General features: G+C 52.3%; 2 protein-coding genes across 3 annotated transcripts in view; one reads left to right on the top strand and one right to left on the bottom strand.

Annotated features, from left to right (window-relative positions):
* Window positions 1-810: 810 nt before the first annotated feature.
* POLE3 (DNA polymerase epsilon 3, accessory subunit) lies at window positions 811-5,080 on the bottom strand. 2 transcript variants are annotated; one of them, XM_080356070.1, is made up of 5 exons: window positions 5,007-5,080; window positions 4,812-4,887; window positions 3,846-3,931; window positions 3,027-3,145; window positions 811-2,548 (listed from the first exon to the last, which is right to left on the bottom strand). In XM_080356070.1, the coding sequence occupies exons 2-5, from the start codon at window positions 4,875-4,877 to the stop codon at window positions 2,388-2,390; spliced, it is 432 nt and encodes a 143-aa protein (XP_080212196.1). In that variant the 5' UTR covers window positions 4,878-4,887; window positions 5,007-5,080; the 3' UTR covers window positions 811-2,387. The 2 variants fall into 2 exon arrangements, with proteins under 2 accessions (XP_080212196.1, XP_080212195.1); XM_080356069.1 differs by having other exon boundaries at window positions 812-2,548; window positions 4,956-5,075.
* An 11,314-nt stretch (window positions 5,081-16,394) lies between these two features.
* RGS3 (regulator of G protein signaling 3) overlaps window positions 16,395-24,449 on the top strand; it is a gene marked incomplete at both ends in the record, with an annotated part of 74,442 nt that continues 66,387 nt past the window's right edge. Inside the window, 3 exons of the mRNA XM_080355996.1 lie at window positions 16,395-16,479; window positions 23,083-23,133; window positions 24,323-24,381. Of these exons, the coding sequence (XP_080212122.1) occupies window positions 16,395-16,479; window positions 23,083-23,133; window positions 24,323-24,381 (195 nt within the window). The remainder of the gene's footprint in view (window positions 16,480-23,082; window positions 23,134-24,322; window positions 24,382-24,449) is intronic.

Below are 24,449 nucleotides of genomic sequence, written 5' to 3'. Positions count from 1 at the left end.
GGAGTACCCCTGAGCGTGCCGTACCGTGCGGTGCTGGGAGGGCATAGAGCAGAGCTTTAGGTTGCTGGAGCAGGACTTTGGGGTGCTGGGGGTGCATGGAACAGGGTTTTGAGACACGGTGGGGGCCAAAAGCAGGGCCGAGTGTGATATGGGGCCATGCAGATCGGTTTGTGGTGCTGCAGGGGGACTTGAAGCTGCGTTTTAGGGGGCTGGAGCAGGGTTTTGGGGTGCTGTGGGCATCTGGGGCAGGGTTTGGGGGTGCTATGGGGGCATAGAGCATGGCTGAGTGTGCTGTGAGGCCAAGCAGATGGCTTTTTGGGGTGCTGTGGGGGAATCTGGACCAAGGGTTTGGGGGGCTGAGAGAGGTGGAGCAGGGTTTGAGGTGCTGGAGTGTTTTGGGGTGCTGAGGGAGCATGGCACATGGTTTTGGGGGGCTGGAGCGTTTCTTTGGGGTGCTGCAGAGGGTTGCCAAGCCGAGGGAGGCTGGAGCCACACTGCGGCCCCGCAGCACGCACACAGCACCTGCAGTTTTCTGCAGCTCCTCAGAGCACGGGATACGCACAGACCAGGTTTATTAGTCTTGAGGAAGATCAGTCAAATTATAAAGCATTTTTTTAAAAAAAGGCGGCTTATTCTAACAAATCTTTTCTCCTGCTGTTCTGCAGCTCCCCCATGATAACCTCATTTCCGTGGTGCACTGCAGTGCATAAGCCCCCAAATCTCTCCTCTTTTCCCCCACCCTCGTGCCTCTCACCAGGAGTGAGGGTGACCTGGAGGCTCCTTCCACTGGGGTCACGAACATCACACCCAAACTGGTTCTCCCACAGCTGGAAAGCTGGTTCTTCTGAGTCTCCTCTCACACCGGCTGGATTGCAGCAGCCTCATCCCTTCATCCTCCTCGCAGCTCCTCGCTGTCAGCAGCTTCGTAAGCAGTGACACAGTTTGCTTGTCTTCACTGCGCGCTCAGACGCGTGCTGCTGCAAACCCAACCAGCTCGTTTTATTACGGACAGAAATAAGAGACTCTGTTAAAAAAAAAATCTGGCTTTTATTTAGATATTGTTCCCTTCCCAGATATGTCTCAAAGAGGAAAAAGAAACAAAACAAGAGGAAAAAGAGCTAACAGACGGGCCTTTTTTGTTGGAGATCTTGGGAAGGCATCATCAACTTGGTCTTTTCATGTGTTACTGACTGCACGCCAGTAGAAATTAGGCAGCAGAAAATCTTTGTTGATGCAGCTCTTTACAGAGCTGGGCATCTGCGTGAGAAAAGCCGTCGTGCCATGAAAGCACAAAGGGCAGCTCTGGTGGGCAGCTCTGTGCCAAGCGTTGGGTGGAAAGGACATGCTGTTCCTCACAAGTGCTATTGTAAAACTGCACATCGGCAAAACTCATGGGTTTCACTTAAATATACCCAAAACTTTCCTCAAATTTCCTTCACCAGACCTCGGTTTAGTCCAAATATTAGGGTTATTAGTCTTCAAAAAGATCAACTAACAAAGCATTTTTTCCCAAAAAGCTTATCCTAATAGATACTTTCTCAAAGAAGAGAAAGAAAAGGCATCAAAACTAAGAATTCAAGTATAAAACAACAAACCTATGTGAGTACCAGGAATACAAACACCCCATTTTTCTTGAAGGAGGTATTTTGTCACCCCGATACACCTTTTAGGTGTTCATTTTGCTTCAGATTTGTAACAAAATTCCTCTTGGTCCCCCAGGGCTTTAAAGACACAAAAGAAGCACTTTCAGTACTTAGATGACATCCTAAGTGCTGTGAAATTTGTCAGTTTAGGTTGATTTGGGGTGAGCTGGGGGGACCATGGGTCACTGTACACTTGTGCTGTATCGCTGTGACCGGTGAGGCTGAAAGGCTCATCGCTGTCACACCTATGGCAGGAAGAGAAGGCACAGCCAGAATGCAAGAAAATGAAGGAAAAAAACAAGCCACTTGGATAAAAAGCTTAAATTGTTCAGCTTCTACACCCCTTGACATCATCACATAGATTCTAAACCCCAAAGGGTTAATGATCCATTTGATTCAGCTCCGGACTTGGGTTTAATGAGCTTATGCAACAGTCTCTCAGGTTGTCCTGGCCAGCTTCTGTACTGAGCATCTGACGGTTCTTTTCTCCTTTATTTCAGAGCCAACCCAGCACAAAAGGCCCAGTCCCGTGTGGCTGCTCAGAACCGGGCGGGAGCCAAGCCCCCGCGCACGGGAAAAGCTTCACAAAGTCCTTTATGTACAAGTTAAAGCCCAAAAGGGATGGGCTGCAGAGGAACAGTACAAAGCTCGTCTGGAAACAAGAGGGGACACAGCGAGGTTGATTTGGAGCGTTTATATCCCTCTGAACAAACCCCGGCCCCTGCGCACGTCTCATCAGCGAGCTCAGTTGTCCACCTCTTCCTCATCGTTTTGCTCTTCTTCCTCCATCCTTTCGTCATCATCATCGTTCTCTTCCTCTCGGCTCTTATCTTGCTCCTCCGAGTCTGCCTTCTTGTCTTTATCTTTCCTGGCTTCTTTCTTTCCTTTCTGTTCACGCCTGTAAACTAAAAACGAAAGAGAACACTAAGAAATTGCAAGGCAGTGTTTCCAGAGCATGAACAGCCCCATAGCCGCAGTCCAGCATCCACGTGCTCTCTAGGGGAGCAGCGAACTTGCAGCAGCAACTCACAACAGTATTTGAGCTGTGCTGGCCAGCCCCATAGGAATCGAGTTAAGTTTCAGCAGAAAAATGCTGAGAAGGACACAGGAGTTCACATTTACAGGCAGCACCTAAGGCTTCCTTTAAAAACATGTAATAAGGGAGTGACAGCAGCTGAGACTTTCTCAATCCTCATCAGTTGTGAAATAATGATGTTATCCCAGTCCTGTTAAGGTGCACATTATTTATTGCCCAGGCAAACTGCAGCGCAGGACGCTGGGCAAAGAGGAACAAGATGGGCAAGTGAGTGCTCCTTGTCCAGCACTCGAGGAAAGCGGGACTTGGTGCTGCTTAGAACCGCTGCCATGAACTGCAGACGCTACCTTCCAGGGATTCCTTCAACGGGGCTACAAATCGCTGAAACTCCATCTCCTCCATGGCTGAGAGAACATCGCCAGCGTTCAGCGTCTTCCTCTTCCCCTTCATGGCAAAGTTATTTGCACTGGTCAAAAACAAGGAGGAAAACAGAATTAACTGACACCGTCATCAATTTAGCCTTGCTTATTAAAGTCACAAGGAATTTAAAAAAACCAACATCCTCAACATTCAGGAGTTTTCTAACCACTTAGTTTAAGGTATAGTTTCACATTGGCTGTTTGTACTTTCACCTCATTGCACGGCTTTCCCACAACATTAGTTTGCTGCTTACATGGATCTTTTCTACAACCCGGGTAAGAAGGTCTGAACTTTGGCTGTAAAGTGACAGCTCCACAAAATCACGCGAGTACTGACCCCCAGAGAAGTGACTGCTGCACAGCGTCTTCTGAGCCACCCCAAAGACGTCCCCGTGTCCCCTGTGACCAGCACCAGGGCTGGCGGGGTTGGTCCATGCTTGCCCTAATGGGGTGTGAGCAGAGGGCTCCCGCCTTTGCCAGGAGAAGCCGTGCACCATATTCTAAGGTAACAGTGGTTTGTGAGCCCTCTGGGCCCTGGTGGCGTTGGGGCATCTCTGTGGTTCACAACTCTCTTCCCGACAGGTTGTTACGGGCCGCCCAGACCCAGCTGCTGGGCTCTGGCAGACTACACTGGAAATTGTTTCATTTCTATACACAGATAAAACCGAAATAAAAACTCCAGGACTGCCAGCAGAGAGTGGAATGATAAAACAACTGCACTGGTTATCTGCTGCAACAAATTCTTACCACGATGTCGCATAAAGCACAAACACGCTTGCTGCACGAGATATTGCGCTCCGGGCTTCTTTGGAGATATTTACTCCATCAGGAAGCTGAAAAAGAGATTCAACTTTTATCAGCAGCTGCTATAAATGGCTTCAACGTGCACAATTCACATGTTGGCTCTGCTATGGCATTCAGAGGGCTCCGCACAACGGGAAACTAAACGTTGATCTCGCAGAAACTTTGGTGCCAGCTGGAAGCCACGCGCAGTTTCACTGTGTTCTCTCCAGTGCAATAAGCCACAGAGAGAACAAGTAACCTGGGGATCAGCGGTGGGTCTGGCAATTCACCTCGTGACTATTGAATTCCTGACACAGACACATCACCTGGATATCTATAGAGTCATTTTGGTTGGAAAAGACCCTTAAGATCATCGAGTCCAACCATAACCCAACTCCAGCACTGCCCCATGTCCCTGAGAACCTCATCTAAACGCCTTTTAACCCCCTCCAGGGACGGTGACTCCAGCACTGCCCTGGGCAGCCTGTTCAGTGCCCCACAGCCCTTTGGGGAACGGATCCAGACTCATTCATCGGTTCTCGTGGCTCAGTACCAACCATCTCATTAAATTAACTACTGGGGATTAATCGAGACGTTTAAATGGGTAGGGAACCGCTTCTGCTCCGGTGTGGGGAGCTGGTTCAGGCACTCAGCCCCGCTGCAGCTCCCCGCCTCTGAACGGCACATCCGGCCGGTCCGTCCCGGCCCCGCACCGGGGACTGCGCTCCCCGGGACACCCGCGCGGCAGCGGCACCGCGACGCTCCCGGGAGGCTCCTCCGGCACCTGCGGGCAGCGACAGCGGGCACAGCCAGGCCTCTGCGGGGCTGCCGGGACCCGCCCGGGGATCTTCCCGGGGCTCTTCCCGGGGCTCTTCCCGGGGAAGCTGTGCCCGCCCGCAGCCGCCCGGGAGCGCCGGGCCCGGCACCCACCGCCTCCTTGATGATGCGTGTGATAACGGCGTTGGGCAGGTTCAGATCCTCCGGTCTCTCCGCCATCCTGGGCCTCCTGCAAGGCAAACGGGCGTCACGGGCCGCGGTGCGGGCGGGGGAGCGGGGTCCCGGCCCGCCCGGTACCTCGCGCGGAGCCGCCGCACCGGAGCGCGCGCTCAGACGCTGCCCTCTCACCCCTGACCCCTCCCGGCGTGCAGCGCGTGCGGCCCGGCCCGCCGGGGCCTGGAGACGGGGAGGGGGCGTGGCCGGCAAGGAGGGGGCGTGGCCGGCAAAGGAGGGGGCGTGGCCGGCAAGGAGGGGGCGTGGCCGGCGAGGCCGGAAAAGCGGCGGGAAGGCGGCGGGGCCGCTGGGAGCGTGGGGGGCGGTTTGTGGGGAGTTCGGGGCCTGTGAGGAGAACGAGGCGGCTTGTGAGGGAGTGAGGCCTGTGCGGGGGAAAAGGCCTGTGAGGGGGAAAGGGTCTGTGAGGCCTGCGGGGTGTGTAGTGGCTGGAAATGGGAGCTTGCAGCATGTCCATGTGTGGGAGATGCAGGCAGCGGTGTATTGGGGTGACTGGGTTAGACTGGGGAGAGTTAATGGGAGCCCTGAGTGCAGAAGGCTGGTGTCCATGGGGTGGGTGCTTCACAGAATGTCAGGGGTTGAAGGGCCCTGGAAAGCTCATCCAGTGCAATCCCCCCATGGAGCAGGAACACCCAGATGAGGTTACACAGGAAGGTGTCCAGGCGAGTTGGAATGTCTGCACAGGAAACCTTCACTTCGCCCCCCTAATGGCTGGTGGGCAATCTCTGCGGTGCTGTGTGAGGGCACAATCTGACTGTCTGTCTGTACCTTCAGCAAAGTCATCCCTGACCCAAACTTCACCAGCCTTTATCCCTGTTAATAACCTGACAAGGTAATTAAAGCAAGCTCAGAGTGCAAGAAGGTGGGTTGGATTAGCTGATCCCCAGAGGTCCCTTCCAACCCCACCCATTCTGTGTGTGATATTTGAAATTAAGAATAGTCGTTGACAGTGCAGCTTTTACCTGTAGAAAGTGCGTATCTTCCAGTAGCCAGGGCAGTGTTATTGTAGTGGGGATAGTTTACAGGCGAGTGAGACAAGGTAATTGATTGTATTAGACATAACAGTCTGCTGGGCCAAGTATATGGTGTTTTGAGTGCACAAAGGTCAGACCCAAAGAAGAGCTTGTGTGTGGGGGATCTTGGCGACTTTTCATAGTGATTGGATTAATAAAACCTGTCACTGCGTCTACAAATCTTGTCTCCTTTTTAGCAGACTTTAGTGGATTCTGTTGCGGACCCTGTGGTCCTTCGTGGCTCTCAGAGGTGAGATGCTGCCATGGGCATTGCGTTATTTTTTTAATGAGGCCACAAGTGACTGTGTGGGATCATTTCTGGAAGCATATGGACATCTATGCAGTGACCAAGACTGAATCGAGCTGATCTAGGCTCTATTTTCCCCCAACCATTCTTCAAGGAGGTACAATAGATGTTCCAAGTGACTCTGTCCACCTCTGCCCCACCTTCTCGACTGAGCTTTCTTGAATCACAGAATGCAGAAGAAGATACTGATGTCAGGAGAATGACACCAAAAGCCTATCTGAGTTTTAAGCCTACAATAAGGGTGGGCACTCTGATACCCTGCTTGTTTTTCTCCCAGTTTCACAGAAATGTTCCATTTGTGGCCACAGAGCTTACCAGGTGGTGTTTGTGCTGTGCAGAATGTGCTGTTAGTACAGCTGGGTTTGAATCTTTACTTCTGTGAAAATGATACTTCACCACTGCAATGGCCAAAGAAATAATAACAACAACAGGTTATTCCTGTATAGAGTAGTGACTGTGGAGCACTTATATTGTTTCCCTCATTCTTGAAGATGTATCACAATAGGTGCAATGCAAGTCCTGTAATGAAGAGGTTACTGCAGTAAATTAACCCCTTCCTCTTAGGAAAACGGAGGGAGTGTGCCAGAGGGTACTACACGTGCAAGTTGGTGTTTTGATCTGCAAAACCTTTGCTCTGGGCACTCAAACCAATCCTGTTGGGGCTGCTGGGAATGTGCTGGGAGTTGCAAGGTTGCATGCAGACATAGCTCTGGGAAGTCTTGAGCCTACAAATGGTTGAGCAAGTTACTAAGTTCTTCACAGCTTTTCCCCCTCATTAGTGCCACCTGGATCCACCCTCAGCGGCTCTGGAGAGCAAGTTGCCAGCACAGGTGAGTCAGAGGGGCAGCAGGTGCTCCAGGGCAGGGTGAAGTGCTGCCCTATAGCTACTGGTGTTGGTAACAAACCAGGTGCAGACCTGGTGTTCACAAAACTGAAGGCAGGGATAGGGACCACATTGTAAATTGGAGTGGCTGTGGTGTGGGATGTTGTTACAGGTATTTGTGTTTTCTAGTTTAAATTTGTCTGGGAGACTGCCTATAACTGCCTTTTTTTTAATTATAGAAGAAGAATGAATTTTAGACACTTGGTGGTATCCTTTTTTTAAAAGAAAACAAACTTTTACTTTGTGTTTTCTAAATTTTCAGTCCTCAGACTTAGCTCTGATGCCTGGATTCATTGCCTCTTCCCTTTCCCTGCAGACAGAGCAGTCAGTGCAGCGAGGAGCCCCGTTCCCAGAGGAGAGCGCTGCTGTGTAGATGTCACTTGTGCACCACCTGCCTCGGGTCTTCTAAGGTAAGATCATCTCTGACAAATGGTCTCCAAATACAGCAGTCGCATCCTGAAATATCTTCCTGACATCCTTTTTTTTTTTACTGTAAACTAATTCAGCAGTTTTTACTATCAAAAAATTGCCAACCTGAACTTCTGCTGATTGACTGGACTTTCCTGTCTGACCTAAGAACCATATTTTGCACAAATTGTGTATATGAGTTAAGGAGCTATTTTCAGCTACAGAGACCGACTATGACATTAAAGCTAACTTAGTTAACTCACTTTGGAAAGTGCTTTGGAAATGAAACCTGCAGGGTAACCTCTGATTTACCTTTCATACTGTTCATTTGCATTTGTTTCTGCATGAATCTTGCTTCTATTTGTGTTGTGGTTCAGAAAGACCTATTTTTCCAGGCCTGAGGTCTGCAGCAGGGTCAGGCATTGTCTCACCTCATATTCTTTAATAACCTTGTCAAAGGGAGCGCTTTCAGCTTGGAGGGAGGGAAACGCCTTTCTGACTGCAGGGCATATAATAATTGTCAAACAATATGTGCCATAATCGGGCTAATTGATTTAGAACGCAAATTAATCTGCAGAGGTGGCCTAAAGTGGCCTCATGAAGGCTGAACTAATGGTGTGCCACCATCCAAATGGGATCCGACGCCTTCTGTGGCTGCAAAATGTGCAGTGAAGTCAAGTTGACCCTATTGTAGTGGGAAGTCTTTGAACTGGAAATTGTTATGGGCTGATCAACTACTATTTTGGGGACCTGTCTGTCTCACGTGCCTGCTGTATTCTTGTGTTCTCCCCTCGGCATCGCCCCCAGACTGCTGCCAGCAACGGGAGGTTGAGCTACACAGCCCTGTGTCTGACCAGCAGGTCTGCTCTTATGTTCTTAACTTCTGAAATTCCATTAGGAAAAGGCTCTTCAGCGAGAGGGCGGTTGGTCACTGCAACGGGCTCCCCAGGGGGTGGTCACGGCACCAAGCCTGGCAGAATTCAAGGAGTGTCTGGATGATGCTCTTAGTAATATGATTTAATTTTAGGTAGTCTTGTGAGGAACAGGGAGTTGACCCCAATGATCCGTATGGGTCCCATCCAACTCAAGAGATTCTGTGGTTCTATGTGCCCGTTCCCACTCTTGAGCAAAACAGGAGAGTTGGGATCATACACTTACGGGGAGAGAGAGAAGGCAGCTGCCCTTTCAGCAGCAGCCATCAATTAAACTACTTTAAAATGAACATGAAGGTGTAGGGGAACTTCAGTACATTTTACTTTTCATTGTGCAGGCTAGAAGTGGGCCTTCACCAGATGATAAAGGACATCTCTGCCAACAAAAAGGGCAGCTTACCCATTTCCATTGTGCCATTTCCTGCGTTTGATCTGTCTGCCCTCGTCACGTACCTTGGCCAATTCAGTTTGCTATGCCGATGCCAGAAATAGTTTATTTTTTTATGAAATTAGTGAGCTAAACTGGCTCACTAGAGACGGAATGGCGCTGGAGCCTGGGTGAAGGCCTGGAAAGCAGCCATTTCATGTAGATGTCGCTTCAGACTGTGCACACAATTCAGCTCAGGTGATGTGCAATAACTTTTAAAGCTGTTTTAACTTAATTACTTTAATCCCTGTGACCATACTAAAGCGAAACAATCATTATTCCCAAGAGATCTTTTGCTATCTTGAAACTTATCTGTTTTATGAGTAATGTCACTAAATTTTTTAAAGACTTAGCTTATTATATTATTTTTATTGCATCAAAATAAGTTAACAGTGACTTCCTACTTAGCATTTGTCAAAATCCAGTAATGCACAGCAGCACTGTGGGCTCACAAAGAATGTCCCTCTTGAAGTGTCTAATTGCACCCTCTCTGTGTGTGAGCTTGGAGTGTTCAGTTTTCCTGAGGCAGCTGCTTCGAGGCAGCGTTACTGTTCAGACAGTGGAAACCTGGTTGTCAAGTTGGTCCAAAATAGATGTAAAAAATATCAAAAGCCTGACTTTTACACAGGAAGCGGTGCCGGGGTAACGGCGGCACAGAGCTGGGTCGCAGCTCCGCGCGAGGGGCTGGGAGCCGAGACTCGGCATCGCAGACCCGGAGATCAGGAAACCCCACTGTCTGCAGAGGAGCTTCCAGGTGGCAGCAGCTGCACCAGTGACCTGTGGCACTGGGTTGTCCTTGTCCAGGATTGCTGCACCCCACTGCTTGCTCTTGAAGTTTTTGCTGTGCTTCCGGTATATTTATTTTTCGCGTACGTCGCTGCTTGGCCTAGTTTGCTTTGTTGAGCTGTTCAACCCCACAGCTGCTGCAGAACTGGATGCTGAGGTCAGATGTTCCCCAAGAGACCTAGAATCACAGTATCACAGTATGTTTGGGATTGGAAGGGACCTCAAAAGATCATCTAGTCCAATCCCCCTGCTGGAGCAGGAACGCCTGGGTGAGGTTGCACAGGAACATGTCCAGGTGGGTTTTGAATGTCTGCAGAGAAGGAGACTCCACAACCCCCCTGGGCAGCCTGTTCCAGGCTCTGTCACCCTTACTGAGAAGAAGTTTCTTCCCAAATTTAAGTGGAACCTCTTGTGTTCCAGCTTGATCCCATTACCCCTTGTCCTATCATTGTTTGCCACTGAGAAGAGCCTGGCTCCATCCTCATGGCACTCACCCTTTATATATTTATAAACATTAATAAGGTCACCCCTCAGCCTCCTCTTCTCCAAACTAAAGAGACCCAGCTCCCTCAGCCTTTCTTCATAAGGGAGATGCTCCACTCCCTTAATCATCTTTGTTGTCCTACGCTGGACCCTCTCCAGCAGTTCCCTGTCCTACTGGAACTGAGGGGCCCAGAACTGGACACTGGTCACTGGACACTGGTCCCATGGTGCTACTTTTTGCTGATGTAATTGAGGATTCAGAATGTATGGGGCAGGATGGTGCTGTGAAGTTATGTACTGTTGTAATTAGCTGGCTTTTTATCCACATTAAGGCTGGAGGACGAGTATGTGTTAAACATCTCAGTTGTGAAAGTCCCACCGCTTCAAAGAAGTGCCGAGCCTCGGCGTGGTAAGATTGTGCAGTGTTTGTGTAATGTTCCTAAATGAGGTGTGTGCCTAACCTACTGCTATTCTGCAGGCTAAAAATGGCAAATGGGAAAAAGAATTAGAAATATAAGAATAGTTTCTGGTGAGCTGTTGTGCTGTGGGTCAGGATCTCCTCTCAGCACAGGCCGATCCACACCAGGAGGCTGTGTTCCCGATGAGCCCGCAGGTTGCTCTGATCACCGATATCTCTGTCTGCTGTTCCACGCTGGGAAGGGAGGCAGTGGGAGGTTTTGTACTGGAAGCACTGGTGTGCTTCAGAGGGATCCCTCGGAATTAACCTGGGGTGTCTCCCTTACCAGCTGCAGGGCAGCGGGGGGAGCACTGGGGCAGTTTCTGTGGCCTCAGGGTGTTCCAGTCAGGTGAAAATCTTTGAGATCTGAAAATAAAAGAAGAGCTTCTGGCTCTCAGCAGTTTCCCTGTGTTCTGTCTCCCGGAGAGGGGCTGATTTATGGAGTAACTAACACAAACCACAGCTGAGCTGTAGCTGCCTTTAGTCTGAACAATTTCAGCCAATTTAGCCTTAGCAATAGAAAGGGGTGAGGGACAAGATGAACCTTTTTCAGAGTCCAGCAAGCTTGGCCCTACTGAAAGATGGGATTGGCACAGCAACAAGTAGCTGTGCACACAGGCTGTTCTGTGCTTGCATTCCTTGTGGGCAGCTGGGGAGGTTTGTAACAGCTCCTGCTCACATGGAATTTGTTGTGGATCCTCTGCTTTCGCTGCAAGTACTTGCTGTGCCTCAAGCCACCTGCATCTTGAGTCCTTATGGCAATGCCTCACCAGTGTAAAGTGTGGATTAGTCCCTTTGCATGTTCAAACTGTTTATTTTGCTGAGGAAGGAGCAGTGAGAGCTGGGTTTAGAAAAGTGCTCGACCAAAGGAGTTTGTTACCCAAAGCTATGGGTGAAAAATATGAAACACGTTGGGTCCTGGAAAAGCGAAAATGTGAGGTTCTTATAAAACCTGGAACACTGCAGGGACTCTGCTGAGCTGAGTGCTGGGTTGGGATCCTGTGCTGGCTGCGGGAGATGCTGAGGAGCGAATGGATGGCTTTGTGCTTTGGGCAGGAGCAGCTCACGAGGCATTTGCCAGCATTGGGTCAGTGCCGGTTCAGTGACACAGAATCACATCCAGTGCAGCATTCGTTCCCTGCTGGGAGGTGCGATTTTGCAGGAGCACTAAGTCTCAAGTGCATCTGTCTTGACAGGTTGTGCCGCGAGCAGCCAGCGCTGCAGCAGCGAGGGACGTGCTGCTGCGGGTGCAGCCACGGGTGTCCCACAGGTTTGGGCTGTGACAGGCTGCGCAGACTCTGGGATGCGAGCAGAGCAGATGTGACGTTTCCAAAGATACCCTTGGAGCAGAGAAAACCTTTCTTGGGTCCCAGAGTGTAAAATACTTCGTTAATCAGCCCATTTGTGTCTCTGTTGGGTTCCTCACTGGTGTTTTCAGGGAACTGCTCAGCTGTGCTTGCTGCAGGGGTGGTGTTGGGGACAGGAGCTCGATGCTGCTGTAGACCCTGGGGATGAGAGGCTGCAGCAGCCCCACTGCTGGGGAAGTGCTGGGGTTTGTGTGTCTGCCCTGTGTGTCAGGCTTTGCTAATCCCAGAAATCTGCCTGCAGGATTGCCCAGAAATAGCACTAACCCTTTCTGTTCCAATCCTCTTACCATCAAAGTAATTTTCCCCCGTCTGATTTAATTTCTCTAATTTCAAAGCCAGCTTCAATCTCATGGATTTTCTGTTTATGTGTTACCCTTTTGCCTGGAATAACTGTCTAAGCACGTGTTTAGATTTGGATACCCAGCCAAAGGCAGATCCTAGTGCTGGCAAACTGAGATTTGTGGTGGAGAACTGTGTTAAATTTTAAAAGAAAGTCATTAACTCCTGAGCCAACCAGCTGAATGTGCAGTTTGCTGGAGACTCTAATAGAAATGCAGGTTAAGGTCAGTCCCCGGGGGTTTGAATGTTAAGAGGGAAGTCAGAAAGAGTTGGCACCTCGCTGTTGGGAGCCAGTAGAGAAAGAGGCTGTTGCATGCATCACCACTATCTCTTCCCGGCATGCAATTTAATTTGTAACTTCCCAGTAGTGGAGCTCTGCTTGCTTGGAACATTTATATACTGTTTTTTGGGGGTTTTTCCCTCCTACTTTACAGTGGTGCCAAGGTCAGAGGCTCGTGGCAGCTGAATCGCAGCTTGAGCACAGGACGCTGGTGGTTGACATTGCTGGAGAGAGTGCCCGTCCCGCGTGGGAGCCATGGAGCAGCTGGGGCTCACACAGGAGCGCTCAGGTGATTCTCCGCTTGGTTTGCAGTGCTGCTCTGTCTGCTGGGTCTGATGGATCGTGCCTGTGCAGGTGCCTGGTTGTCACCCCTGAACCAGGTGGCATTTGAGGAGTTGAGGGGCTGTGCCTCCTGCATGCCCGTTGCGGGATGCTGGTGATGCCCAGCTCCTGCGGGATCGTGATTGACCTCGGGGTTCCCCACTGGTGCATTGTGCTGCAGGGTGCAGCAGACGTGCTTCTGCTGGGTTTGAGAGTTAAGAGTGATTTTTACAAACAGTGAGACTCTGGGAGGAGGATGTGGGGGAGTCCCAGAGTCCCACAGAGATTCTTCTTTACCTTTTCTGTTAGTATTAGTATTATTTTTAATTTTTAAAAACCCTGCCTAGTGGGATTCTTTTACGCAAACCTGTGAGACCGCCTGCTTTAGAGAGACAGTACTTTTTGCTGCTGTCCTGTTTGTCTTTCCTTTTCCCTCTTAAGAGCATTTTGCAATACAGACCTGGAGAGGGGAGGCTTTGTGTGAGCCTGGGGAGCTCCTAAGAGATGAGGTGACATATAAACACCACTCACCACTGCTGTGTGTGCTGGGGAGAGCTGCAGGCTCAGCAGTGCCAGAGAGAAACAGCACAAGTCATGGTCTCAATGGTGTTGTGGGATGAGTGGTGAAGGAGGGAAGGACATGGCAAGACTGGGTTGTGCACGCTCTGCTCGTGTTAACAGAGGTTCTGCAGAGCTGGGACTGCAGGGTGAGTTGTTTGCGTGTTCCCTCAGTAGAACTGCTTGGTTTTGCGTGTCCTGTGGTGTGGGATGTGCTGCATAGCTGGGGATGCTGTGCACTGAAACATGCAGTCCTAGGCTGTATTTTACTTCAGGGGCAAGTAAATTGACTGGGATAAAGCTTTAATTTTGATGGGTGGCAAGGTGAAGGTCACTGAGAATGTCAGCAAATGGATTCAACTGAATAAATGACAAGAAGAGTTTTTTCTAAGCCTGGAGGGAGGAACATTTTGAAGTGCCTTAGAAATGACCGTGTATCCCTGGGCAGTGCCCACCCCACCTGTGTGCTGGTTCCTGGTTGTCCAGGACTGTGATTTGACACCATTTACCTGTGGTGCTCAGGCATCACCAGGGCTTCTGGGGCTGTGGCGAGGGATAGATGGATGATTAGGATGTTGGTTCATAGTTAACTCATCCCTGATCTCACCTGGTGCGACAGGATGTGCTGGAAGAAGCCTGGCCAGATATTTCTGACCCTGAAGAGTTACTGGACCGTGCTGGTTCCCTCACTGTGTGCTGTGGCTGGGAGATGTCTCTCCCTCCAGGCTCCCGTTTCTGGGTCTGTGCGCTTTTTTCTCCATCAGTGAGGGATCCTGTTGCAGGTTCCTGGGTGGTGGTTTGGCTGTGAGCAAGGAGGGGCTGGTGTGCTGGGTGCTGGTCACAAGGAAACTGTCCTGTTCCTCCCTGTGCAGATCATCCCTGCTGCCCTGAGCCTGAGCGCTTCAGGTTGTGGACTGGAAGCTGGATCTGAGCCTTGCAAGACTGTCCTGAACACCCGGCAGGAGCTGGGCGGCATCTCCAGTGTCCTGGAAAGCTGCTCATGGGCTCATTAAACCCTGAAGGGGCTGGTTGACTGTTTTAAATACAGTAAAATATAACGGTGCTGAGCAGAGGATGCACTTGGTGCTGGTGTGTAAAGGGCCAAGGTGCAGCTGAGACACGTGCCAGGGGTGACTCCCTCTGACTGAGGGTCTGTGTTCTGCTGTGACACTGGCCCCGGTGACTCGCCATCGCTCCTCTGCCTTCTGCACCCAGATGGGGCTGGGCAGGGGGCACTGGGGGACAGAATGGCCTTGTTTGTGCAGAGCTGGCCAGGGGAAGCTCGGAGCGGAGACCTGGCAGCGTGGCCTTCTGGGGAAGGCTGGGACGGGGTGGGGACGTACCCTTGTGGCAGGTAAAAACCATGGGTGCTGCAGAGCCTCTGGTGTCCCCCATGTCCCAGCTCCCTGTCCTGCTGTGTCCTGTCCTCATCTCCTTTTTCCTCTGGCAGGGACAGGCCAGAGTTCCCGGTTGCTGGAGCTGGAGCGTCTGCCAGCCCTGCCGAAGGGGAGATGTGGGGCTGTACAACCCTCCCTGCAGATGTCAAAGGGACCATTGGGGAGCAGGAGGAAGATCAGCCACGCGCGAGTGAAGGGGAAAGGTATGTGTTGGGAGTGTGAGCGGGGCTGTGGGGCAGCCAGGGACTCGGTGCTGGCCAGGAGCGTGTGGAGGGATGATCATGGGGAGGAATGGCAGAGGTGTGTGTCCCCTGGACTCTACAGATCTTGTCCTTTTCCATCCCAAAGATGTCAGTATATTTAGTATTACTTCAGCCGGCTGGGAAATGGAGGTGCCTGTGCAGCACTGACAGCAGCTGTCTGCAGTGGCAGCGTGGCCCTGTGCTGGGCTGCACCCGTGTCTCTCCCAGCCTTCACTTGTCAAGGCTGAGCTCTCCCGTTACCCAACTCTGCCTGGGCCCAGGGCAGCGGGATCTGTGAATCAGCTGCTCTCAACCACAAAGCCCGCACAGGTCTGATCCAGACCCCCCTGTGCTGCTGTGGACCCCGCAGCCTCGCAGCAGTGCCACGAGGAACAGACCTCGCTGAGTGTGGCGTTTCCCGCAGCATGGGGAGTGTGGGGACAGATCTGCTGTGCCAGGGGTCAGTCCCCTGTGGGGTCCTGCGCAGTGGGGAGCAGGGCTGCAGGGATCCTGCGACAGCCCAGCCTATGGGGAGGGGTTTCATGGCAAAACCATCTCCATCATTCCTCCCCACTCTCCGGACTTGTGCTCAGCTCTGGGTGCTCCCGCTGAGCTGTGGGGCACTGTCTGGAGCTGATGGGTGCATTGTTACCCTTTAGGGTATGGGAAGGTCTGCTTGGGGTCTTGCAGAGTGACCCCACGAGCCTGGGGGGCTGTGTGCTTCTTTCTTTGTCACATGAGAGCCAAGCAGGTAACCCTTATCTGGCCATCTCTCCCTTTCTTGCCTCACCCCCACAGACCAACTCTTACAGCCTTTCCTTGCCTGCAATAATTTCCCCAGAGCTGCTTCATGCTGCTGTCCCCTTCTGCTCTGGGGGGGCAGTTCCCCAAGCAGCCGAGATTTTGCTGGCAAACCTGGTCGCACAGTCACGGGGTTACTTACAGCCTGCCGTACTGCAAGGGAGAGGAAACGCTGCAAAGTTTTCCACTTTTCCCGGGAACTCATTCCTGGTGCATCAGCAGGGTGGCTGTGGGACGGTGCCGGTGCGGATCTGGGGTTTGCGGAGCGCTGCCTGTGTCCTTGCACATGGCTGCGGCGCGGGGCTCGGCCTGTTTGCTCAGGCAGGTGCGGTCCCTGTTCAAATCCGCGGGGCCAATGGGAGCCGCGCCGTTCAAACGTGCGGCGGTTGGACGCATGTCCCATGGAAACCCGGCTGCCTGTCACTCCCGGCTTAAACGGCTGTTTGGCTTTCCCGGGCTAGGCTGGGAAAGCTCCAATTACTGGCTAATTAGGAGTGTCCTGCCATGGAGCCCGGCAACATCCACAGAGTCTCGCTCTGCACCCGCCAGGCTGATCCCCTGGGAACTTCTTTCTACCTCACCACGTTTGGTAAGCGTTGAGCCCGCAGCTCCGGTGAGCAGGGGGTGCCCGGGGGATGTGGCCAGTGCAGCATGGGGAGCCGTGGCAGGTCATGGCCAGCGCCTGGCTGGTAGGAACGGGCTGGAGAGCTGTTCCACAAAGGCATTAACACTGAGCAGCAGCCTGCTTGCATCTGCCTCGCTGAGCTGGAATAATATGTGGCTCCATCGAGCTGGCAAACTGGAGAGCACCCTGAAATCAAGCTGCTGCGGCCAAGGCGTGCTGCTGTGGTCAGCCGGGTGTCGAATACCCAGGTGGTTTTGCACCCCTGGATGGGCAGGAGCTGGGATTCCTGTGCAGAGCCCAAACACCCCTTAGGGCAGAGTCCCAGTTCCCTTCTCTGCTCCTCGTGGGTTTTCCTGGGGCTGCCTCAGTTTTGCTGTGAGTGCTTGAAGAAGCCCATGGGTGGTGGTGACTTGGCTCTGCGGGCTGGGCTGCAAGCCCTGCACACCCACCTGCGAGCTGGTGAGTTTGGCAGCAAATGTTGTAGAATCTTAGAATCATTTTGGTTGGAAAAGACCTTTAAGATCATTGACTCCAACTGTTAACACTGGCCATTGGTTGTGGTTGTCAGCAGCCGTCCTGCGCAGAGGGAAGCTGGGTGCCCTTCCTGGGTGTCACTTATGCAGCCATTTTCTTTCAAAAACTCTTTCAAAAAGCTCTTGCTTGTTTTAGTGAGCAGGGTGGGCAATTGTGCAATGGGCTGTTGAAGAGGCTGCAGGGCAGCAGAGAGTGGAGCAGGACATCCCTTCCCTGGGCAGCCAGGGATGCTGCTCCCTCTGCCTTTTGACTTGTTAACATCAAACTGTTCAGGACAGCCTGGAAGATGAAATCCTCCTATCTTTGCAGGACTTATTTGTGCCAAATATTGTGAGGTTTGTGATGCCTCTTGGATCGGTAACCAAGCATCACCTCTGCAGCTGCAGTTCCCTTCATGGGCTGACCATCGCTGACAAGACCTGGTGTTGGGTGCTCTGAGCAGGAGGGAAGAGCAGTGGCAGGGCCAGCAGCTCTGTGGGTGACCCAGGTCCTGGGAAAGGCTGGTGCCAGGGCCCCAAGTTGTCCATGGTGATCTCGGGGTGCTCTGCCTCATGCCATGGGGACCTCTCATCCAGGCACTTACCTGACATTACTTTCCTCTGGTCAGAATTCCCCTTGCCATGTACGCTGATGGCTCTTGGGTGTCCCAGCCAGGGTGAAACCTGCATTTTTCCTGCAATAAAACAGAAAAGCATTTAAGGAGAACATCCTCAAATTTTCCATTTGTCAGCGATGATCAGTAAGGGACAGATTTTCCTGCCTGCTGGGTTTGCTCCCAAAGGACACCACCATTCATGTGTCCCCTCCCTTGGCCTGGCAGACTTCTCTCATGGGTGGGAACCTGTTTACTTACCAGCTGGTGCTTGTTTGTACCCGGATTTTCCCTGTTCTCCTGGTGCCAGCTTTGTTCAGCGGCTCAAATTGCCTCTCCTGCCCTGTGGGGTCCAGATGGACAGGGTCTGGGTGCTGAGCCCTGCCAGCCCCGCTGAGCCTGCTCCCTGTGAAGGGGGTTATGGGTCCTGTTGTGAGAGGAGCTGTCTTCTCTTTTGTCTCCCTCTGGCCTTTCTCTGCTCCTATTTTCATTTACATGAACCTTCATGGAACACAGGTGACCTGGAGAAGCTGTGTCAGGCACCTCTGCTGACACTGTTTCCCTTAGTTCATGTTAAGGATGTGTAGAAAGAGGTAAATCTAGGGAATAACATTTAGAATCACAGAATCATTTCAGTTGGAAGAGACCCTCAGGATCATAGAGTCCAACAGTAACCTAACTAGCATTAAACCATGTGCCTGAGAACCTCATCTAAGTGCCTTTTAAACCCCTCCAGGGATGGTGACTCCAGCACTGCCCTGGGCAGCCTGTTCCAATGCCCCACGGCCCTTTGGGGAAGAAATTGTTCCCAGATCCAACCTCAGCCTCCCCTGGCGCAACTTGAGGCCGTTTCCTCTGCTCCTGGCGCTTGTTCCTGGGGAGCAGAGCCCGACCCCCCTGGCTCCAAGCTCCTTTCAGGCAGTTCAGAGATCAGAAGGTCTCCCCTCAGCTCCTGTTCTCCAGCTGAACCCCCCAGGTCCCTCAGCCGCTCCCATCACACTTGTGCTCCAGCCCCTCACCAGCTCCTCTGCTCTCTCTCTCTAGTACCTCTAGTTTCTCTGACTCTCTGCTTCAGAATAAGGTGAAAATGCAGCCCAAGAACTTGTCTTGATATAGGGGTTGTGTTTCAGCCCCTGCGGTCTGAGAAGGTGTGACTGCTGCTCTTGAGCCTGTCCATGTGCAGATGCTGGGACAGCACATCCCTCCCACCAGCTCCTGCTGGGTCAGCTCTTTCTGACAGCAGCTTTCCTCTCTGTTCCCAGCCCCACGCAGGCTCTGGAATTGCTCCAAAGCTGCTGAGCGCTCCCCTGGCATGAGCCGGCTGGGAGCCCTTTGGGATCAGACGGGCTGGCTGGGGTGTCCTGGGGTGGGTGGTTTGTCACTTCATGTGCTTTGGAGATCATGGGAGCTAACGCATTGACAGGGATGTCACCTGTTCCCCACAGGAAGGAGAGGCTCGTTCCCACTGATACTCCCAAATCCTTTCTACTGGGGCCAATTTGTGATATTTCTGAAAAAGGCCAAAATGCCCATTTTCTCCCTGCTCTCCTCTGGTGTCACCTGTGACACAGGTGCCAGAGCAGCAGCGCTGCACGCGATGCACGAGGCCACAGCTCGTCTGACCTGATCCCTCCTTGTGCAGGAGCCTTGTCCCCGTGTGTCCCCCAGGAGTGGCCCCAGCCATCCCCAGGGCTGAGCACAGAGCTTCCTCCCCTCGAATTTCCCAGCACAAAAGCTTCTTTCTCCTCCCCAGAGCCCATTCATTACCGGGCTGACTCCTTGTCACGCTTGGTTAGATGGGGACATTTTGCTTTTGTGTTGTAACGGTTGTTACATGCTAATAGTGGAGCAGCGCAAAGGTTCCCACAGTGTCAGCGATCTGGAGATAGCGGAAGGGTTAAAGTCTTGGTCCAAAAGGCTGGGGTGGCATGATGGCACCAGGGGACAATATTGTCCCTGTTGTAAATCAGTGTTGGCTTCAGTAGCGCTGTTCTGATTTACCTCACCTGGATTGTCTTTGCTTTCTCACCTTGCACATGTGCCCATGCAGATAAAGACTTGCATTTCCACATCTGCACAGATGTGTGCTCCCAAACACGCAGATGCACACATGGACACACACTTGAGCTGGAGCGAGATTTAAAAATTCTGTGGGTTTTTTGAGTGAAAAATGAGTTCTCTGAGCTGTTTCAGGTTAAACAATCCCTTAAGATATCCACACCCCAGCAAACCTAAGCCCTTGGGTGCATCTTCTGCAAAATGAAATGTTGGTTTTGAATTTGGAAGATGTTTAGGTGTCCATAAATGGTGTTTACAAGCCTTTGTTTTGTTTTGTTTTTTTTTTTGTGAGCTGGAAAACAAGTCAAACTGGGATATTTTGCTTTGGACTGAATGAAATGTTGTGCTAATGCTTTTGGACTTTTGATTCTCGCAGAACATAGGGAAACGTTTAGTTTTGGGTTGGTCTGGAGCAATTACACAGATTTCAGACCCTGCGTCACCCTGAAAATCTGCACATCGTATCCCAGCTGGCAGGCGGCAGCTCCTTGGACCCCCTTGGGAAGGTGATCAGAGGGGCTGCACACCCCAGCGTGTCACCGCCACCCTGGAAGATGCTGTCGGCTGAGTCTTCGTGCCAGCCTGAGCATTGTGGATGGATTTTCGGGCTGATGCAGAGTCGCTAGTGCATGGGAAAGCGAGTGTATAGCTGTGAGTGAGCTGGCAGGGCTGAGCTGCTGCCCAGTGACCCGTCCCCGTCCCTCGCTCAGCGGGTTCACACGTGCGGCTCTCCCGGGTGCTGAGCTCCCGCGCAGGGTCTGCAACCACTTGGGTTTCCAGTGCTGCGAGTTGGTTGCTGGTAGGTGGGTCCAGGCAGCGCTGAAAATCGCAACTCGCAGCTCCAGATGAGAGGAGGGAGCTTAGGGATCTGGCACAGCTGTTTGAAAAAGCAGCAGGACCTGCAGGATTTGTTTGGAGCTGTGCAAGCGCTGGGTTTGATTCCCAGCTCTGCTGAAGGGCTCTCACCTCTGCACAGAGCGTGAGTTCTTCTGCAGTTGAGGGCGCTGTGTTTTCAGGTGGTGGCTTTACGTGTCACCTGCCAAAGGTGTGTTTGGGATGCTCCTTCCTTTGTTCTTTCTTTATAAATAATCCTGCTTTTTGTCCTTGCACCTCTTCGAGGGGTTTCTGGACTCAGAGGCCTGCCTAAGCAGGGTTTCAGCTGAGCCTGTCCCAAGTTCATGAACACAGAGGTTGAATCTGCCTGCATAGTCCACACTGAGAGCAATTCCCCAGGAGGATGCTCCAGCTGAACTGACTTACTCTGGTTTGATGCTTCTCTGGCTTCATCCCTCCCACCTCCTCTCTCTGTTCTGAGCTCTCCCTTCCCCTTTCACTTCTGTGAGCTGCAAAGGCTCTGACGGGTGGAAGTGTTGCCTGCTGAGCTGCACAGGGCTCCGCAGCACCCGCCAGGCACTGCTGGGTCCCACGGTGAGCTCTTGCTGCTGTGCTCTACCAGTCCATGTGCGGAGAAGTGTTCTCCTTCATGGCTGTCTGTGGTCCTGTAACAACTCAGATCAACCTCCTGCTCCAAGGAAGATCCCATCATTTGCTCCAAGCACCAGGTCTTGGCGCCTTGAAATCTCTCTCTCTCCTGTGTTCTCTGCCCTTTTGAGGGACAGAGCCCCTGTGCTCTCATTAAGATCTGGTCTTTTGGCCTCCTAATGACTGCCTTTGATCTCAACTGCGCTCCTCACTCTGCTCACGATGCCGATGGGGAGCCGGGCACCCAGGCAGGTCCTGACTCAGTGGGCGGCTATGGGTAAGGCAGAACACCGGGAGTGGGGGGATCTCCATCCACACCTGCTCCAAAGTTGGGTTTCTTCCACGTAGCTACTCCCAGCTCTCCCCTACCACCTTCTCCTCCATCAGGAGCTCTCAGTGCTGTTACACTGGGAGCCAGGCAGTTCCCCGGGGGCTGCGTCACCAGGAGCCAGGTTCTGTTTGGTCCCAGTCCCCCCGGGTCTGCGACAGAGGGATTGCAGGACGATGAGCGTTGCTGTTCCCTGGGGTTTGGCTGCTTCTGGCCTTGTTGGCCACCTGACAATTATTCAGTGTCAAAACACATGACTGAAACCATTCTTGTTTAATCCCAGATTAAAGCAAATATTGACTCCTGGTTTTAGGGGATGACCTGTCTGCTCAGCAGCCCGTCCCATCTGGGGTCCTCAGGAAATGCAGGAGGCTGCAACGTGGGAGCTCTTGCCGTGCTCCCATTCCTGGGGGGTAGATTTGTGCTGTGTTAGTCCTTGTCACTGCATCTTCTCTGCTCGACAGTGCTGGTGATGGGTGACAGTGATGGAGGCAGCGGGGAAGCTGGGTCTGGGCTGGGGGGAGGATTTGAACAGCTGCATCCCCCTGTTACACTGGGGTTAATTCATCCCACAGCAACTCTTCATCCTGCTGCTCTGACTTCCCTCTGCCATGGGCTTGTGCCTTATGCCGGTGGAATTTACTGTGTGCTGAAGAAAACAGTATTGGGGTATTCCTGGGATGTTTTTACATTTTTTCCAGTATAAGTTGGGGAATGACCTGTTGGAGAGCAGTGTAGGGGAAAGGGACCTGGGGGTCCTGGGGACAGCAGGGTGACCATGAGCCAGCACTGGGCCCTTGTGGCCAGGAAGCCAATGGGACCTGGGGTGGGTTAGAAGGGGGTGGTCAGTAGGTCAGAGAGGTTCTCCTGCCCCTCTGCTCTGCCCTGGGGAGACCACACCTGGAATCTTGTGTCCAGCTGTGGCCCCTCAGTTCCAGCAGGACAGGGAACTGCTGCAGAGAGTCCAGCGCAGCCACCAAGATGCTGCAGGGAGTGGAGCATCTCCCGTGTGAGGAAAGGCTGAGGGAGCTGGGGCTCTGGAGCTGGACAAGAGGACACTGAGGGGGGACTCATTCCTGGGGATCAATATGGAAAGGGGCAGTGTCAGGAGGATGGAGCCAGGCTCTTCTGGTGACAACCAGTGACAGGACAAGGGGCAATGGGTGCAAACTGGAACACAGGAGGTTCCACTGAAATATGAGAAGAAACTTGTTCCTGGTGAGGGTGGCAGAGCCTGGCCCAGGCTGCCCAGGGGGTTGTGGAGTCTCCTTCTGTGCAGACATTCCAACCCGCCTGGACACCTTCCTGTGTAACCTCATCTGGGTGTTCCTGCTCCATGGGGGGATTGCACTGGATGAGCTTTCCAGGGCCCTTCAACCCCTGACATTCTGGGATTCTGTGACTTGCTTGGTAGCAGAAAATGTTTTCTCCCTGATTTTCCCCTTGGCCCCTGAGTGATGCCCGTGCCTGGGGTGGGGACCAGGATGGGTTTGGGGCCTCAGGGATGTGGGGGGAGCTGTGCCAGCCCTGCCTCCTTCATTTCTCCTTCACCATCCCTCCTCTCCTTCCCCAGGCCAGCTGAAGCTGTCTGTCGAGGTGCGGGACCGGACCCTGGTGCTGCACAGTGAGTGTCTCTGTGGGACATGTGGGGAGGTGGCCCCAGTGTCATGCTGGGCTGGTGATGGGGACAGCACAGTGGTGCCTGTTCTTCAAACTCTTTGGAGCTTTGTGAAAGCTGTTGGGAGCAGCTCTGTGATGGAGCAGCATGATGGGGGCTCGTTGATGTACAGGCTAAACTGAGATTTCTAGAGATGTTCATTTGCAGATGATCATGGTGTCTTTTGCATCCATGTGTATAAATTCTTTTTCTTTAACTCTATGTGAAAAGAAGGAAAAGCAAATATAATTTGGAAAAGAAAATCTGAAGTGCTTTATCTCCTCTGAAACATCTTTTACATTGGCCAATACCATTTGTGACATTTGTCAGGACTTCTAAATCATTCAGTTACCTCCAAACACTGCAATTTTTTAAGACCAGCATTATTTCTTCAATAGAAGTATTTCACCTGGTCCAGGCCAGGGTTGCTGTCCCTTACACCATGGCACGTTTCCTGGGGGACAAAAGATGCTTCTCCTTCTTTGGGGACTCAGGCCTGGCTGCCGCTGCTGGGTACCGGAGAGTGATGCACCTGGGATGGTGGCTTCTTCACAGCCTTGAGGCAGGTCCTGGGGAACTGTTGCACTGCAGCTTTAGTGGTGTGTGTTAGAAAGGGCACTGCTGCCTTGCTGGGCTTGTTAGGACGGAGCTCAGCCTTGTTCTCACAGCCTGTCCTGGGCAATCGCGACTCTGCTGCGCATCTGTTGCCTCCAGCCGTGGGGCTGGGAACCCACTGTTCCCCACCATGGGGCAATGGTGAGTCTCTGCTGGCAGAGCTGCCATCAGGATGTGCCCGTTGATATTTAATTTGATGATACATTTGGCTCCGGGGCAGGGAGCCCAGAACTGTGTCAAGTCAGGCAAACAAAATGCCATTTGCCAGCCGGATGCTGAACTGCATCTGCTGCCAACCTCACCCATAGATTCTTGTATTTATAGCACAGTTGTATTAAAGGCAAAAAACATGATAAATCGCTTCACCTGGCTGTGGGTGCCCAGTGAGACCAGGCTGCTGGGGAGCTGCGTGCGGATCCTGATGGAGTAGGAGGCGTGTTCGGCCCCACGAGGACAGGACACCCCATTGAACAGAGCACTGCGGTGTTTGAAGATGCTTTCCCTGCCGCTTTGGGGCTTGATTGATTTGTTTCCTTTCCAGTCATGGAAGCAAAAGGGCTGATGGGCAAGGAGTGCCGGACATGCGACTCCTACGTGAAGGTGGGTTTTCCTGGGGCTTTGCTCAGGGAGCTTTGGCTTTCTTGGGTTTTGGGTTTGGCTCTTCCAAG

Source organism: Nesoenas mayeri (assembly GCF_963082525.1).
Source record: "Nesoenas mayeri genome assembly, chromosome: 18".
NCBI lineage: Eukaryota > Metazoa > Chordata > Aves > Columbiformes > Columbidae > Nesoenas > Nesoenas mayeri.
Note: the sequence above shows the minus strand (reverse complement) of the source record. Positions and strands in the feature narration are given on the sequence as shown.

Bases quoted from the DNA above. Each gene is read 5' to 3' on its own strand.
- POLE3 (XM_080356070.1), bottom strand. From the start codon at position 4,877: ATGGCGGAGAGACCGGAGGATCTGAACCTGCCCAACGCCGTTATCACA. The intron at 3,932-4,811 runs GTGGGTGCCGGG...TCTCTTTTTCAG, and splicing joins CACGCATCATCAAGGAGGCG to CTTCCTGATGGAGTAAATAT. The intron at 2,549-3,026 runs GTAGCGTCTGCA...TTTCGTTTTTAG, and splicing joins GTTGAAGGAATCCCTGGAAG to TTTACAGGCGTGAACAGAAA.